We start from the raw sequence: 17,374 nt of genomic DNA, 5'->3' as shown, positions 1-17,374 counted from the left end.
AGGTGTAACACGATTACATTAGAATACATTACACGCTGCAGAGAAGTGTTCTGTGTGCAGCATTGGCCTGTGTGGCTGTCCTAATGGGACGGCTAATTAAGACTCTGGGGGTATCTGTGATCTGTCAGTGCTGATCGATTGGCCAATAGACTGACAGCTCACTATGTGTGTGTTTTCTGTCTCGGAGCTGGAGTTTTACACTCAAAACACTCATAAACCTCCTCAAAACAATCAGGAGCTGGGAATCAAATGATATTAAGTGACCAGCATCAGCAAAAAGAGGAAAAAGATGGTTTTGACCTGACTTTTTTTAGAACAAACTTAAAAAAACAGGCAGTACCCAAACAGAAGGACCCTCTTCTCCAATTGTGCACTTTCTCTTTTTTATCCATATTTTTGGACACATGTTCCCACACAGGGATTCTGAGCCTTTTTATTTTTACTTAATTCATTGTTTGGAGCTCTTATGCTCATAAGCACATTTGATTTTACCTCATCACTTGCTTCTTTTTTTATGCTGAGCCCTGAGCAAAATAACTTTAACTGACATAGTAGAGCTACACTATGCACTACAGTAAAGGCTGATAATGTGCACTGTATAACATGTATTCTTCACCTTTCACTATTTTGTCACAGCTCCATTCTCCCAAAAAATCTCTCCAAGCACAGACCAGCAGGATCGTATTAGCGGCCACAGTTACTATCAGTCACCTGTGGTCTGTCTGTCTGTGTGTGTGTGCGTGCGTGTGTGTGCGTGCGTGTGTGTGTCTGTTTGTGTGTGTGTGTGTGTGTGTGTGAGAGAGAGATGTGCTGCAGCAGTGAGTGATGGTAGTGACAGTATAGACAGCAGGGCCTGTGAAATGTCACTGTAGCGATCAATGGTGTTTAACTAGGCTCGGGGCTGATCCGGACCTCATGCTAACACTGAGCTCTACCCTGCTCCTTCCCGCTGTCCCCTATCACTCCCCTAATCCTCCTCAACAATCTGTGAGACGCTGTGGGCCCCTGGGAGCACTCCGGGGCCCTTCACCTGTCCACAGAATTTGACAAACAGAGACCTGTCTAAATGTAGATGTTCTGTTATTGTAAAGCAATTATTACTAGGCCCAGTCATTGAAATAAAGTTGATTAGTTTGCATATTTTTGTAATTTGGATCTCCAGGTAAAAACTCTTCACCCTTCTACTGAATAAAAATATACTAACACATAGAGCTGTCAAGATTATTTGGTGCATTGCCAATTGTGATTATTCAAGTCATAATATAATTGTACTAAAAATAATTATAGTAATAGTGAGAATTGTAGCCATCAACAATGAATCATTTCAGTTCAGTCTATACGCGACTACCAGGCTGTTTATGTCATTTAGAAAGTTTCATTTCATAAAGCTAGTGAGGAATTTGTGAATGAAGGATCTCACTGTTGTTTGTTCACAGTGCCAACAATAATCGTGAATAATCATAAAATCATGATGTTGCTTCTCACAATAATCATAATGTTAAGATTTCTATAATTCTGAGGGGAGAATATACACCGTTATCAAAGGCTCACTCTAACTTTATGGTTGTCTCTGAAGATTTGCTTTGCCTGTAATGTTCCCCAATAGGGCATTAAGTGAATACATTTCCACGGATGGAGAAAAGCAGGTGGCGCCAATGAACAAGCTTGCGAGTCAGATCTGTGGAGAGGCGACCAGTGAGAAGCATGTTTTACCAAGGTATTTTTGAGGATAAAAAAACCATGCTAGTTAGATAAGTTTAATGCCCCTTTACTACGAGCAAAGTGTTTTTAGTTAACGTGGAAACTGCATTGTAAAGTTTCTAATCAAAACACAAGACACAGTTCATCATAATAATCATAACTAGTTTATAATTTCAAAGTGCTGAACAGAAAATCCAGTGAACAAAAGAGGAAGAAGTAAATCAAACAACTCAAACCCAGGAGGGACATTGAAAAAACAGCAACTTTTTTTTTTTTATATAATTTTTGTATATCTTCTTCAAAAAACAATGCACAACTTGTACCACAATATTTGAAAAAGCTAAAAACACTTCAAAATATTAGTCTTGTGTATATATATATTTATATCTATGTCATTTGCTTTGTCTCATTTCAAACTGCTGCAGTGAGAGTGGGAGTGAGGGAGCCATAGTCTGAGAGAGCTCATGTTAGCTTTAACACACCTTGCGTTTGACCTTCTCTCACACAACCTCTACAACAGAAACACAGAGAGAAAGACTGGAATGTTTGACCCTTGGCCTTAAATCTGTCGAGCACCCTCTTCTCTAAACGTCCCGCTGCACTTGACGGGACAGAGAGGGTGTGTGTCTGCACCTCTAGCCCTTCTTACGGGTGTTAAGTGCTGCAAAGGCCAATTCAAAAGCAATATTTATTCTTCCATACTTCTACACACGCTATTCTCTCAGAACAACAATGAAAACGTACTGGAGCAGGATCAAGTCTGGCTGAAGTCGTCGTTAGTGCACAATCGCTCTTTTATGCTTTGTCAGCAAAATGAGACCGTCTCTTTTTCTTCTACCTATTAACAGAATAGGACAGGTCTTTTATTAAAATAATTTAGAGTTTGAAATAAAATGGCTCTTTTGGTTGTTATAGAGCACTTAAGGAATTGCACTTGTATAAACCATGTTTCTACATGTTTGTGTCCTGTGTATTTTTTCACATGCTTTTTCACATTTCAGTTCATTTCAGCATAAGCACCTTCTTGTTGAAGATATGTTATCAAGCATGTTTCTACTTTGCAAATCCCACGTTGAATGGGCGGGGCTAAAACTGACAGTACTCATAAACCAGTGACTTCAATCTTTTGTCAAATAAGCTGCCACCCAGCTGAAGTCCTTTGCTCTTGTCCTCTTCTGGAGCACCGCTGTTCCCCGCACACACATAGAATGATACAATGCATTAAAGCGTGCACAGTTTGATACATGTGGTGGTCCATTTGTGACAAAGTGGCGGTCCAGTCCAGTGGTCCAGGACTTCTCTTTGCTCTGGATCTTCAGAGTCAGTGTTGTTTTGTGCACATGCTCCGTGTGGGCGTTAACAGGCCCAAAACATATGTGACTTTAAGTCACACTTTTGTTAGCCCCAAATGTCAGTAAGGCAAAGTGTCCAGAAACCTGTCAATCAAAGGTGGGGGTGGGACCAGGTCCTCCAGTTTCAGGTAGAAGATGCGCTGCAGCCCCTGTGTCCGCTGTGAGCGCAGCTCTGCTCGCAGGCTGAGCACACGGCTCATCGGGCTCGACGACTTGGGCGTTGACAACGACGGACCACAGCTCAGATGCTCACTCAGGCAACACATGACTTTATTGTGCAGCTCCTCCACTCGCTTTGGGTCTTTGAGGCCCGGGACCTGCTCTGTGGACAGACAGCAGGAAATTAAGAACATTAGCTTCATCGTTTATATGTGATTTCTTTTTTTTGCTTGTATGGCTCATGTTCTTAACAGGCTTTAAGCTGTCTCACTCTGTGCAGATCAATGATAAGTTTAACCTGACTGGGCCCTGTACGAACCGCCACAGCACACAGCATGTACTGTATATGTTGAACAAATTCTCCTCAGAAATCAAAAACACTTAGCTGATCACTGTTGTGTAAACATACATTAATGTGCACACTCTGCCTGCAGTCACGGTCACGTCGTCCAGTCCCTCCCGTACATGTGTGAAGTGCAGACACTAGCTCCATAAAGCTGCGCTGAGACTGCGCTCTCTTTGAGGGTCCATTATCTGAAGCTTATTTTATTGTTTGTTTATGAGACTCTTTTGTTTGTTCTGTGTTTTCCACTGCGGAGTCGCTCCAGCCTGCCTTTCAGCCTGCTTTTCAGACTTCTCACACTCTCTCTGCGTTCATTCTGTCTTTTCTGTGGCTGTGTGAGCAGGAGAGCTCCTGGGGCGGGATCGATCGCTTCTTTCTGTTGGGGCCACTCCGAAGCGGTCGATGGGCCGGTGGCAGTGGCGGCTCAGTTGTGGCAGTGGCTGTGAGTTCTGCCGAGGTGGCAGAGCGCCGTCGCCGAGCTGCCTCCACAGTGAGCAGGTCGATCAGGCACAGAGTTAAGTGCTCCCCCAGAGAGACGGGATGGGGCAGAGGGGCTCAGGCCGGAGGAGGCGGGGGAGGCAGTGAGGTAAAGGATGTGAGGGGGAGGGGAGTACAGCTGTTCTCTGTCACCTTAGGCTACATTTGTAATTGGCTATTTCTAATGCATACATAATGTTCTACACTGACAACTCACTTCAGTCACCTGTGTTGTTCCTATCCTCTTCCTCACACATTCACACTGCACTGATTAGAGCGACAGGTGTGGGGCAGGTGCAGCAGGTGGTGCTGGGTGTCAGGTTCAGTCTAATGTGTCTCAGGACGTGTTGGACATGTGTGTCTCTGAACACTGTCACATCCAATCAATAGTGTGGGGAAGGGAAGTCTTGTATTATCAGGATGCCTCTTTAGATGTGTCTGCCTGTTGTTGGTAAGTCAGCGCTAATTTAATTATGTCAACCATCTTGATTAGTTACCTGTGAGCAGCACGAGGGCAGCCAAACAGGCGAAGGCCGAGGTGTCCAGGTTCAGACTCTGGAGGCGCAAGGAGAAGTCCCGAATCGAGTCCAGCCACTCCCCAAAACCCCGAAGGCACTGGAACCTGTGCAGCACCAGCCCGTTACAGAAGACCAGTTTATCTTCTGACAACATTGACCTGGAACACACAAAGCGAGAGCATAACGGGACTGCACAGCGAGATGTCTTCACCTAAAATGCTCTGCTATCCCTGACGTATTGTAAATATAGCTGTAGATCCCAGGCCGGGAAACAATTAAAATAACAATGAGAAAAGTGCACACAAATGGGACACAGATCAAACAGAGGCATGCAGCTGATTAGGCCTGTGTTTTCCAAATTATAGCATTTTAAAACATTCCTGTGTTTCCTTTCGCTGCGGTGGGGTGAAGGGTTAGGGCACAAGGCTGAGTATGTGTGCGTTTACAGATAAAGGTAAATAGCTGCAGCTTTAATATGCCCATGCTGTGGTGAGCAGTGGAAACAGTGGAGCTTTAACGAGGAAATGAAAAAGCTTCTCAGATGTATTTAAACATCAGTTACTCACGGCACACACACAAAACTCCCACTTCTTAACCATAAAGCAGAGAGACCAAGACTGTTCTTTATTAGTGTCCCACAGCGAGTCGGCTTTTTCATATTGAAACCCTGGATGCATGCAGTAATCCCAACTATGCCAATTGATAACTGAAGCACAATGAAGAGATCTGGAAGGTCTTAGACGAGAGGGGAAACAAGCATGCAACACAAATGGAAAAAATAGTTAAAGAGGAAGCCTTAAATTACCGCTTGTGCAAACATTAGTTTAACAGCTACGGGGAACAAACTAAACACCACTTGTGTCTAATTATCCAGGGGTCCAATGCGTTTCAGACACAGCCCAGACTTTTGCACACACCTCCTTCCATCATTACTACACCTCGGATTAAAATGCAAACAAACAAGAGCCGCTAAATATAGTATTTTATTAAAGAAAAGATAACACTACATACACAACCTAGAATATAAAAGGATAACGCAGGTCTCATCTGTTATAATAGTGTTCCCTCATAATTCGCTTACTTAGATTGTATTCTGAATTTGAATAATTAAGCATGATCTTTTTGTCATTGTCATTGACAGATAAAATCCTACTCCATATCTCCGCCCACAGCGATTACACGGAATATTCCAACTCATACATGTGGTGTTCAAAAATTTATATTTGTCAACATTAAAACAAATCTGCAGGTTGCTAACGGTTAAAAATTAAACATTTCCAATCAGTTCTGCTGTTTTGAACAGGAAGTCACTGGACCAGTGTTTAATACTGAGTCATTTTAAACCAACATTGTGTATTATAATTAACAAAATGTTAAATTATTATCTATGTATGCTATAGTGTAACAGTAAATACTCGTTAAAAAAGCTAAATTTGTCATGCAATGACAAAAAAAACCTAAACAGATGCAAACTGAATATGAAGTAAAATATTGAATGTAGGTGTAGGTTGGGTTTGTCGTTTGGAGGTAATATTTTAGATAGTAGCACATGAGTCCTCTTCAGACACACTGGCACAGACGCTGGATGTCAGCCACACATTCCTCTCACCCCTGACGACACTGTCACCACGGCGATCAACCCGAAACCACAGAAACGGTTTGGTAATGTGGTGCTTACGCTGAAGAGTGGAGCAAATATACTGTGGAAACACAGCGAGCGCACATACAGCAGCTTCACACAGCACACAGGGCTCTGCCAGCACAGTTCAGCCTCAGGTCAATGACGGACAACAGCCACAATGAGAGGGAAGTGTGGAGCGCATCTTCTGCTCTAACGGCACAGGCCTCTTGTTTGTATGTTTGTGAGTAGCACTGTTTGTATATTTGTGTGTATCGCTGTGTGCCGTGGGAGTCAGGGCCTGTGCGTGTGCAATAAAAGTGAGTCTGCAGTTTACTCATGCACCACCCGCCCTCTGCCCACCCTGCACCTGGTGCCACTCTGCCAACCCCGCACCTTGAGCCACTCGGCAGGAAGACACAAACTTGGTGTTTGGCATCATCTTGTGTATTTAGTGTGAGTAAGTGTGCTTTGCTGTGTTGGTTTTCTGTCCTAAACAACAAAGCCAGACAAAGAGATGAGCTTGTAGCTCAACTCCCTCTTCCCCATAAATCTATGCAGCCACATGCTTTACAACTGCACACTGGTAACCCGGGGTGATCTCAGCCAGGCCTGAGCAGGGAAATTAGTGCTGTGCACAATATCGCATTCTCCTCACTTGACAAAATGCACCAGATTCCGTTTTATTCCACTCATCTGAATTTAATATAAGATTTTGAATCCCTTTTCCATCGCTCAGCTGACCAGAGCTTAGATGGAATAGATCCTGTCAATTCACAGTTCTCAACGTTAGCCCAGTTTTAGCCCAGCGGACGCACACAGAGCTCTCTGTGCGTCAGATATCAGACGAGTTGAGCGGAACCCTGTGGGTGTAGCTGCTGTCATAGCTACAGACTCCATTCATAATTTGGTTCATATGGCGATTACTCAGCTCCCTCCTCCTACTGAAATCACCAACACAACACAGCCTGGACAGTGCTGTCTACACCACAGTCATGGTACTACATGTAGTTTACATACTCTAGCACTTACAGCTGAAACACATTGTACAGTTTGTGGTAGAGACAGTGGGCACTAACCTGTGAGCCAATCGAAGCACAAACAGCTCGAGGAAGGCAGAGTCTATAAGCAGGTTCTGGTCATCTCTCTGAAGCTCAGAGAAGCCGGGCACACGCTCAGCCCAGCAGCGCGTGGTCTCCATCGACAGGGTGAGCAGCCGGTAGAAGAGATGGATGTGCTCGGCATCTGATGAAGAGGAGGGAGGGTCTGCAGCACTGAACTGTGGAGCACACAACACAAACAGGTGAGACTCTCAGGAAACCCACACACTGATCATGTAGATGAGGGAAACTGGACTGGTACCTGGCTGTAGTCCAGGTCGCGGGCCGTGCAGTGGGAGTAGGCCCTGAGCAGAGCAGACAGCAGGCTCAGAGGAGGAGAAGGAGGGGACGCTTCTGACTGCAGAGGGCTCTTTGGTTTGGAAGGCAGGCGCCCCCTGCGCCCCTTAAGGCTGTCTGTGCGTACCACTGTCAATAGACAAGCACAATACTGTGAATCATTTATCAGAGAAAACTTTATTCTACTGTAAAAGAGATTGTCTGTATGGAAGACTTTCCAAGTGGATATGACCAGCAGATGGCAGTAAAGCTATAACACATGTTTGAAATATCTTTGCACAAATTTACATGAAAACAAACCACTAAGGAACAGACACACGTGATAATTGTGCAGTAGCCAAAATGAAGACATCTTAATGCAATTAACTCAATTAATGTGTCATGACGGAATGCTCATTTACACGCATGTAAAAGGTAACCTGCGTGTGCATGTAGCTTGTGATACAGCAACAGGTTTTGCAAGAAGAACGTTTTGCTGTGGTGGATGTCTTACCTTCTTTGACCATGCCAACGCTCAGACACTTCTGGAAGCGGCAGTACTGACAGCGGTTGCGTCTTCTCTTGTCCACAGGACAGTTTTTACTGGCCAGACACACATACTTGGCATTTTTCTGTACGGTGCGCTGCGGAGAGGAAACATGCAGATAATCAGACCCAAACACAATCAACGACCTAATATTTGATTTGTTTAATTCAGTTTCTGTGTTTCTCTGTTCCCATCAAAGTGTGAGAGCAGCGGCTCGCAGGTCAGATTTTAATTACGCGCTGAAAGGCGGCCGTGATATCAGTGTAATTAGATTAAATTAATTTCCAACAAGCCTTCCCTGCAGCAGGGACAATTGTATTAGAGCCGTCACTGACAATGAAGCGTGCGCGTGGCATGCCGGGACGGAGTCCCGCGAGACATGACAGTGGCCGCGGCGTGATCAGACGCTTTGTGAAGCTCGTGGTCAGCTCAATGATCAGCTCGTGCCATCTCTGGGACTGTGCATCACGCATCATCTCAAACTGGCCTTCGGGAACACTTTTCTCCTCGGCTGGCGAGCGTTTATTACTGACCTTATTAAAGTGAAATCACAAACGGCCCACGCGGGACCAGCTTTACAAACCAAGAAAGGCGCGTGTCCGGACTCCACGCGCAGGCCCAAGCAGGCCACTAAATCACATTTGGATGAGCTATATTTGCAGTTAACGTGATGGAAGCTTTTGAACATGACAACTCCAAAACTGCGCAGAGGAGCCTTGGAGCAGTGATTATGCTTCAAATAAACAGCTCACACGTGAGGCTTCGTGGGGCCCGTGCCATTCTTCAACATCACTTTACAGAGGGATCAAAAGCGTGTTCCGGCTATTGCCTCGGGAACTAAACTATTACAACATAACGATTTGATTGAGAAACATCAAACACAACACAAATAGGCCTATCGCATTTGCACTAATGGTTCAAGTGTAAAGTGTAAGGAGGCTATAATGCAGAGGTGGAGCTGTCAATGCAAGAGCACCAGACACCGCCAGGACGCACTGTAAATTAAAGAAACAATACTCTTCTTTAACGCGTCTAAAACACATCCAAACAAATAAATCTAATTAGGAAGCCCTCGCGCCACACATGTCCGGGCCCCTGGGAGACCAATAACACACCAATTATTGCATACGCTCCGGCGTGAGCGCGGTACTGGCGCGTAATGGGCGCCAGCGTCGGATGAGAGCCGTTGCCATGGCTTCGCAGATCGCGTTCAATGGTCAGTGACCCGCGCGCGCAGGGATAAGTTACGGTGATTAACGTGGCTGAGGAGGATAACCTCTAAACACGTGTGTGCCAACAAAGAGCAGCACGAGACGAGAGCAAAACATTACGATTCAAGTTCATGAAGTTTTCCTCTTCAGCTGCGAGAGTTAAGGCGCTCCTTCCCTTGACCCAAGCACAGCATGAGGAGGAAGAAGATAAGTGATTGAAAGAAAACTCTGTCTTGAGCGGAACAGTTTGGGTTGTGATAAATGAGGCTCTCATGAGCGGTGCGGCATGTCTCCTCCGTGTCTGAGGGCGGCTCTTGTGACATTGCTTTCATGGGCCACGGCCGCCGTCTCCACCGAGACACTGTGATTTAGCGCTAATACCGCGGGCAGATAAGTGTGTGATAGTGATCAATGAGCAGGGGCTGTCTTTGTGCAGGTGGACTCAAGCACACACCAAATTAGCTCAATAGGATTATCCAAATATCTGGACATAGGCCTATATGCCCTGCAGGACAAACTCATATGAGGAATCATTTCTCTGGCATTTTCGAGTGATGATGCCATTTGTAATGACCTGGTCTTCCTTTACACTCCACTCTGCATTCACCTGCTTTCCCATTAGCATTTATCTGCTCACAGAATGGTCCTTAACTTGTCTGTCTGCAGTAAGAGCATATATAACTGAGAAGGTTAGTTTGTACTAACCGTCTGCTTTCACAGACACATGAATAATTTTGCTGAAAGTTGCATTGTTATAAGAAGAATCATAAATTAAATAACCACATTTTGCAGATGAAGAGTAAATTTAGCTGATTTACATAACATATGGGTAAATTGACTAAAGTCTGTAAAAATAAATAAAATAGGGTTGGTTTGAGAGCCAATTTAAATGAAGTAAAATGTGTTTTTAAATTGCACTAATGAAATGACAATCAATTGAAGCCCAGCTCCCACTAAATGTCCACTAACTATTCACATATAATTAAAGATAATCAGGAAATACTTTTAGGAGACAATAAAACATGGGAATAATGAAGTATTCACGCTGATGACATGATTTTGAACCTGGCATTGTGTGAAAAAACACATTTAGTTTGTCTGCAGCAGAGAGGAGCTGCTGCTGAATGAATAATATTCTCATGTAGAGGCTGTTTGCATTGTGACTAAAGTGCGAGACCCAGGTTTGACAAGCAGCCACAGTGAGCAGCGCCCGCGGCTTGATGTACAGGCTCTGCTGCCATTAATTACTAAATAAAAACAAATTGTCAAACTAATTGAAAAGAAGGACAATTCATTTTCACCGACCAGAGGCATTATTCAATTACCTTGGTGTTTGCAGCCTTCGTCTTGCTTTGTATTTTAATTCCTCTCTCTTGTCTCATAAAGCCAATTGAAAGCTTAACAAAGTGTGTCTGAAATGCCATTATTAAAAGCTGGCCAGAGAATTACTGCAGCCTCACCGAACATGAGCTTATCATTATGAATGTTAGTCCCAAGACTTTTCATGTTCAGGTTTATCCCATTAATTTTGTTCATGATGTTTATAAACAAGCATGACTCATATATGGACAAATGTGTCATCCGTCTAATCTAAGCAATGTTTCTGATTTCATATTGAAAGTGTTTCCTTTTACTTCACTCTGTGTAAATATGTCAACACAGTCACAGTGAGAGGACACATTTTGTTTGAGGTGGTGAGTGTTACCTTAAAGAAGCCCTTGCAGCCCTCACAGGTGCGGACCCCGTAGTGCTGACAGGCCGCGTTGTCCCCACACACTGCACAGGTGCCCTCGCCCTGAGGGCCTCTGTGGGGTGGTGACGGCAAGCTGTCTCCCAGAAGAGGACCACAAGGCCCCAGAGCCAAGGAGCGGAAGGCCAGGCTGCTAGCCCCAGCCCCACGGTGCAGCTGATACATGGGCTGCTCCAAGGCCGAGCCGTGAGGGTGTGACACAGACGACGAAGAGGAGGAGGAGGAAGAGGAGGTCCGGACCAGGCCCCCGCCCAGACTCTCATAGCCCCCCACACTGCTGCCACTGTGGGGTGGCGAGTGCTGGTAGAAGTGTGAGAAGCGTGGGGACTTGAGTGCACTGCTGTCCAGACTGGAGCCCAGGGAGTGAGGATGAGGAGGAGCCAGAGAATGCTCCTCCCACAGGAAGGAAGAGCCCGGCTGAGGCGGCATCGAAGGAGTAGTGGGTGTGGACGGCGGGGATGGTTTAAAGTACATGTTAGAAGAGGACATGGCCTCCAGAGGGGGCGCTGTGGGGTAACTCTCCTCTTCTTTCTTGATCGTCGGTCGATGGGAGGGCATCTGGTATAGGCAGGAGGACTTTGGCAGCTCGTAACTGCCCTCCACAAAGACGTTGAAGCTGGGCAGCGATGTTGTAGCGGCTGCGGAGATCTCGCCACCTCCGAGATCCAGCTTGGTGTAGTCCGGGGTCATGAGGTCAGAGCCATAGCTGTCGCCCTGGTAACCGAAGGACTGGCCAGAGTAGGCGGAGCCTGGAGGGGCGGGCCCATACTGAGCCTGCACACAGGGCATGTCTGCCAAGAAACACAGAGATCAGCAGTCATCATCCACTCATCAAATATGAATACGTTCTACATAAGATTATGTGCAGGAACATTGCATTTTAGTGATGTTTATAGTGATGTGTAAAGATGTTTTAGATGCACCAATAAAGATCTTATTTACTACAATACTGTGATGTTGGTATTTGTCAAGAAATTACAGGTTCAAAGTGTGTAAATCAGAGGTGTCCAAACCTTTTTCACTGAGGGCTGCATTTTGAAACACATAGCGAGTGGAGGGCCACAGATGATATGACAATGAAGTGAATCGTTGTAAATGTCGCATTTGGTGTAATTTTGATGAGCCTCCGCACCTTTAACAAGGCTTGTAATATTAGGTCTGTATCTCATCAAAATGTGAATGTTATTTTAGTTAGTAGAATTTTTTCAATTTTACAGTAATAAGTACTATTTCATCTTGTTTGTAGGAAGCCTGAGGGCTAAGAAAATGTGTCTGAGGGCCGCGTTTGGCCCCTGGGCCATATTTTGGACACCCCTGGTGTAAATAATAAACTATGCAGGTTTATTCAAACTCAAAACATCCTCACTAATCTGGTAATCCTACAGTAATTGTGTATTGTCAAACAAGCTTTTGCCAAATAAATACACTTGTGTGTCCAGTTACGGCAAATGGAGTTTCTGTGTATTCTTTGTTGGTGCAAGTTTTCCTTGATGCAAAGAGAAAATCAGCTTGAAGAGAAGCCTAGGACTCAGGGTGTGAGGAACAAACAGAGGCACAGTGGGACATCCTGAACAGCCACATTGGAACAGGCAGTTTTCAGCCAAAGGTGTTACACTTTTGGATTGTTACCGCAAAAGGCAATGTTTTTGCCACCAATTGTAGCTAATAAAACGCTGACCAAATCTTTCCATTCCTCATTTTTCAGTTTCCAGTTTTTACAACTCCTGCACTTGTTGCTTCAGTTCGGGCACACACAACTCAGGTTACTTGACAGTTACTCCAGCGGCACACGCGACATGATCTTAATAACAGCAAGGCCTGGAGGAAAAGCAACGTTAACTGCAAGCTCTGAAATGCTGTGACTGCTGTGAGCGGCGGTGCTGTGGTTAGTCAGAGGGTAAAGAAGATGAGATAACATTAAATAATAAAGGAACCCTATGGTGGTGTTGGATGTGCACACTCGGATAAAGAGAGAGAGAGAGAGACAGATATTTGCTTTAACTGCTGCAGACGCCAGCCGGTATGTCTTGAGTTTTCCCCTTGATTGAATTCAGCAGGACGCCTCATTCTTCTCTCCGGAGTGGACCTGCTGCTCTAAATCTTGTGGTCTTATCAAGCGTCTTATGTAATAGCAGTGTAGTGCCACTTCACCTGCCCCGTATAGCAAGGGGCATATGGGAGTCTAATCAGTCACAGTGTCATGGTGCCGGGGCAAGCGCTGTTTGCTCGTTGCTCTGGAGCAGGGAACTGTCAACAAAGAACTGCGCCCACATGACGCCCGACATACGTGCACCCGCTGCACCCAACGTCATGTTTATCTGCACCAAATACGGGGTCTGTCGGAACGCGGAGAGAAGTGATGCCTCTGTTATCCCTGTCACAAGTAGGCGTGTCAAGATGATTACGTTATCGATATTTGTGATTATTCAAGTCACAATGTAAGCATAAAGACGAGAAAAATAAGCAAAAATATGTTTTTCAGTTGAATCGATAAAATTAACTCTGAATGTAAAAATAAAAATTATACCTGTCTGTTTATGTTAACTTACATCATTATAAGTTTATTATTAACTTAACTTTATTATCCAGAAAGTTTGATAAGAAAGACCAGAGGAATTGTGATAGACAATTTAAACAAGAGAAAAATGAGTGTTTTACTGTTATCAGTAATGAACTGTGAATAATCGTTACATTGTGATGTTGTGACAGTAAAATTTTATATCATGAAATCCTTAGTTTCAACAGATACAATTGAAAACGAAGCAGCTCAGCAAATTACTTTCCCAATCAGAGAAATTGCTCAAATGTGTCCCAATTTTTCAGTGACCAGCTTTTGCAAATGCCAAATGAATCATGCTTTGGATTCCAACATGCTTTTTTTCACGCCAAATGCATTTTCCCTCCAATTTAGTCCGATTTTTTACATTTCATTTATATTTTTTATTTAAATGTGACTGTCTTGTGCTCAGATGATTCTGTCCATAATTTGTGAAGAATGACTTGTCTGTCTGAAAACACCCTGAGCAATGCACTGTAGAAAAAGCTGTGCATTAATTTGAGCCACTGCTGCACAATTAATTTATAGCTAAAGGACAAAGCTGAGGGGCTGCCGCAATGACTCAATAAGTTAATTAATTGAGACAAAAAGGCACACACATTATCTACATACATACATTTAGAAGACATGAAATAGACAGATTTCAATAGATAGGCAGATTGTTTTGCTTTACACAGGGGGCGTTTTGGCAATATCGAATGACAAGAATGACATGTCGATATTGAGGATGTGACTCATGTTTTTTGAGTGACCACTGCTCCAGCCCACATGGAAATACAGAGGCGTCACGGCAGCTTCACGGGCGACACCTAACACTTCTGCATCAGAGAAGTGATACAGACGTATTGTATAGAGAGCAAAGGCAGTGAGGCTGGTGACGCCGGTGACAGACGGCCAAGCCTTTTAAGAAAATAGGGTCGAACGACAGCTGTCATTTATTTACGGTGATGTCATTTCCAAACATCTCCTACTTAAGACTAGAAATGTCAAGATTATTCAATTAACCGATTATAGTGATTATTCAGAACATAACACTTGACACACTTAACATGATTTCAGGAGCAAAATTAAATCTCTTTACTTCAAGTTATAGTACATAAATAGACATAAATGTAAACTACTGTTTTTAACTGGCTGTTGTTGTCACATTAACCTGTGGCAGACTGACATGTTACACAACAAGAGAGAAAGAAAATTAAAAATGTCACTGTTGTTTGGTCTCAGTAATCGTGAATAATCGTTAAAGCATGATGTTTTCCTCACAATAATCGCAACACTAAAATGTCATCTGTCCCTATCCCTAAATCATTGAAAATGTGAACTGTGAGCTGAAATGTGACATTAAATTAACATACAAACTTGTATTGCAATTGGAATTATTGTCAATTGAATCCAAAATCCTTCAGCCACAGTTAAAATTACTAGATTTACCGAGATACACAATTGTCTTGTGTGTTTGAATGATCTTGTATGGGAGTGTCCGCAGTCTGTTTGTGGGTCGATGAGTGTCTCATGAAGTGTTTCTCGTGCACACACACATCACCACAAGTGATGTTCGACATATAAACAAGCCTGCATATACTGCTAATAATCCTGACCAAAACCTGTCCAACCACCTGCACAAGTGTCACTTCTTTGTATTGTTTTACTTAAGCCATTTATGTCATCGCTTTGTCAAATTTTAATCATGCATAAACATTTGAACCATGTTTCCAGACACCCCAATTCACATTAACAACTCACTGCATAAATGTTGGAATGTTAAAGCAGAATTTTGGCTACTACTGAGTCTCAAGACCATATACTATATAAACTATACACAATTAAAGTTGTACGAAGACAAAAATGAATACCTCTATCCTTTTTGATGTGAAATGTCTGTCAATTAAATCACAAAAGTGCAGAAACATCACATCATTATTTAAATGTTTACATAATACTTTTTTTCATTTCTATTTTAAATCAACTCTTTTTGTTGCTTTTTTCAACCACATATTTTTTTAACTTTTTCTTTTTTTTTACTTTTTTTTATTACTTTAAATGAATCAGATTTGACATATATGGTAAACAATATTCACAATATTACGTACATATCTGTATATTAAGGCGTATGCTGTCTCCCTTGTAAAACAAATGCAAACACCACTTTCTCCTGAGCTGAACGTCCATCCAACACCACCATCTGAGAGCTGTGATTACACTTGCACATGCAGCGTGAGGGAGAAAGCAGCCCAAGCAGCAAATGAAGGCGAAAAAAATGTCTAACCTCGAGGTGTACATTTCAACTGGACATACTGCAGCTGTTCCAATATCTGTGTGCGCTTGTTCATTGTCAGAATGCCATAGATCTAACAAATAAAAACATGAAGGTGCACAGGTGAGTACAGAAACACAGGCGGGGGGAGAGAACACGAGGCGCTCCGATGAACAGGTGGATCGAGCCCTCTCTCACACAACGCGGTGGGTCAAAGCATCTCAGCCTCTAACGTGCAACAGCTCCACTTTTAAGGAATTTTAATGGTAAAAAAAAAAAAAAAATCTGCAAAAACTAACACTGCAGTTGAGTCATTTGAATGATCCATTTCTCTCGCCCCGCAGCTTCTGAAATGAGGTGTGCCCACTCTCTTATTTCTGACAGTTTTGCAACGACTGAAACGACATCTCCAGTCACTCTCACGCGGACAAGCAAGACAGTAAAACCCAGTGGACCCAGTGGATTTTGATTTTGGATATTTTTTTTTTATAGCTCTACTTTATATGGTTACAATATATGACGTTATACTGTGTTTATCCTCCAAATGAAAAAAAAAAACATGAAAGCAAGCAAGAAAACAAATAACAGAGTGAAGTGGGAGTCAAAGTAAAGGTTGTGTGAGAGTGATACCTGGTGAAAGAGCCTCGTGCTGAATGGTGCTGGTCCGGGGTGAAGGGTGCGCGTGGCTGCGGCCGGACAGGGGCTCGTGGAGCAGGGAGGACTCGGTGTGCGTCGCGGAGGATGAGGCGCGCTCTGCCGAACCTGTGTCTGGAGCAGAGTCAAGCGCGGTCACAAACAGAGGAAAGACACAGAGAGAGAGAAATATAGAGAGAGAATCCAGAGGCAAAACCCCTAGACTGAGACTCACAAACAAGCGTGACTTAATGCCTGATTATGTTTCGTTTCCAAATCAATGAATAGCGTTACATCACCAAGCGCAATTTATCAAATATGTCAGGGATGTTTTTCATAATATTCACGTGCATTTCAGATTCAACTGAAGGACCAATCGGATCAGCAGTAACTTTTTATTCTTTCTTTCGTTTTTCCCCAGGTGTAAAGACACGTGAGCCCGTAGACTTTGTTGAGAAAATAAACAGAATTAAAAGACTTTTGTTTTAAAAGTTTTGCCCCATTTACTCGTACAAAAGAAAAGACAATATATATATATATATATATATATATATATATATATATATATATATATATATATATATATATATATATATATATATATATATATATATATATATATGTTGGCTATTTTTGATCGTGGTCTGAATAATAAAAAGAACAAGAACACATCGTAGCCTACATTCATTCCAGGCGTTATCCCTGGCATAAATGTTTCACTTAAAGTCTGTCTGTTTCAGTATTATTGTCATTATTACATTCCTGTTACGGACCTCCGCGGGCACAGACAGCGGTGCGCCTCAGAGCTCGTCCTCCGTGCGTCCCTCGGATGTGCGCGGAGCTCTTCTGCCCAGGATTCATCCAGGGGCGCGACAGAG

General features: G+C 43.4%; 1 protein-coding gene across 2 annotated transcripts in view; it reads right to left on the bottom strand.

The window, feature by feature from the left end:
• Positions 1-1,846: 1,846 nt before the first annotated feature.
• The window catches only part of nr4a3 (nuclear receptor subfamily 4, group A, member 3), a 17,249-nt gene continuing 1,721 nt past the window's right edge, over positions 1,847-17,374 (bottom strand). The window contains exons 2-9 of one of the 2 annotated variants that reach the window (XM_072461636.1): positions 16,494-16,631; positions 15,876-15,957; positions 11,008-11,843; positions 8,059-8,188; positions 7,531-7,694; positions 7,248-7,447; positions 4,530-4,708; positions 1,847-3,375 (exon numbers count right to left, since the gene is read on the bottom strand). In XM_072461636.1, coding sequence (XP_072317737.1) covers positions 3,113-3,375; positions 4,530-4,708; positions 7,248-7,447; positions 7,531-7,694; positions 8,059-8,188; positions 11,008-11,843; positions 15,876-15,939 — 1,836 coding nt within the window. In that variant the 5' untranslated portion in view covers positions 15,940-15,957; positions 16,494-16,631 and the 3' untranslated portion in view covers positions 1,847-3,112. The remainder of the gene's footprint in view (positions 3,376-4,529; positions 4,709-7,247; positions 7,448-7,530; positions 7,695-8,058; positions 8,189-11,007; positions 11,844-15,875; positions 15,958-16,493; positions 16,632-17,374) is intronic. The other variant, XM_072461637.1, reaches the window with a different exon arrangement.

The sequence above is a fragment of the Eucyclogobius newberryi genome, unplaced genomic scaffold (assembly GCF_026437365.1).
Source record: "Eucyclogobius newberryi isolate DKJ021-1_F unplaced genomic scaffold, fEucNew1.0.hap1 SCAF_3, whole genome shotgun sequence".
NCBI lineage: Eukaryota > Metazoa > Chordata > Actinopteri > Gobiiformes > Gobiidae > Eucyclogobius > Eucyclogobius newberryi.
Note: the sequence above shows the minus strand (reverse complement) of the source record. Positions and strands in the feature narration are given on the sequence as shown.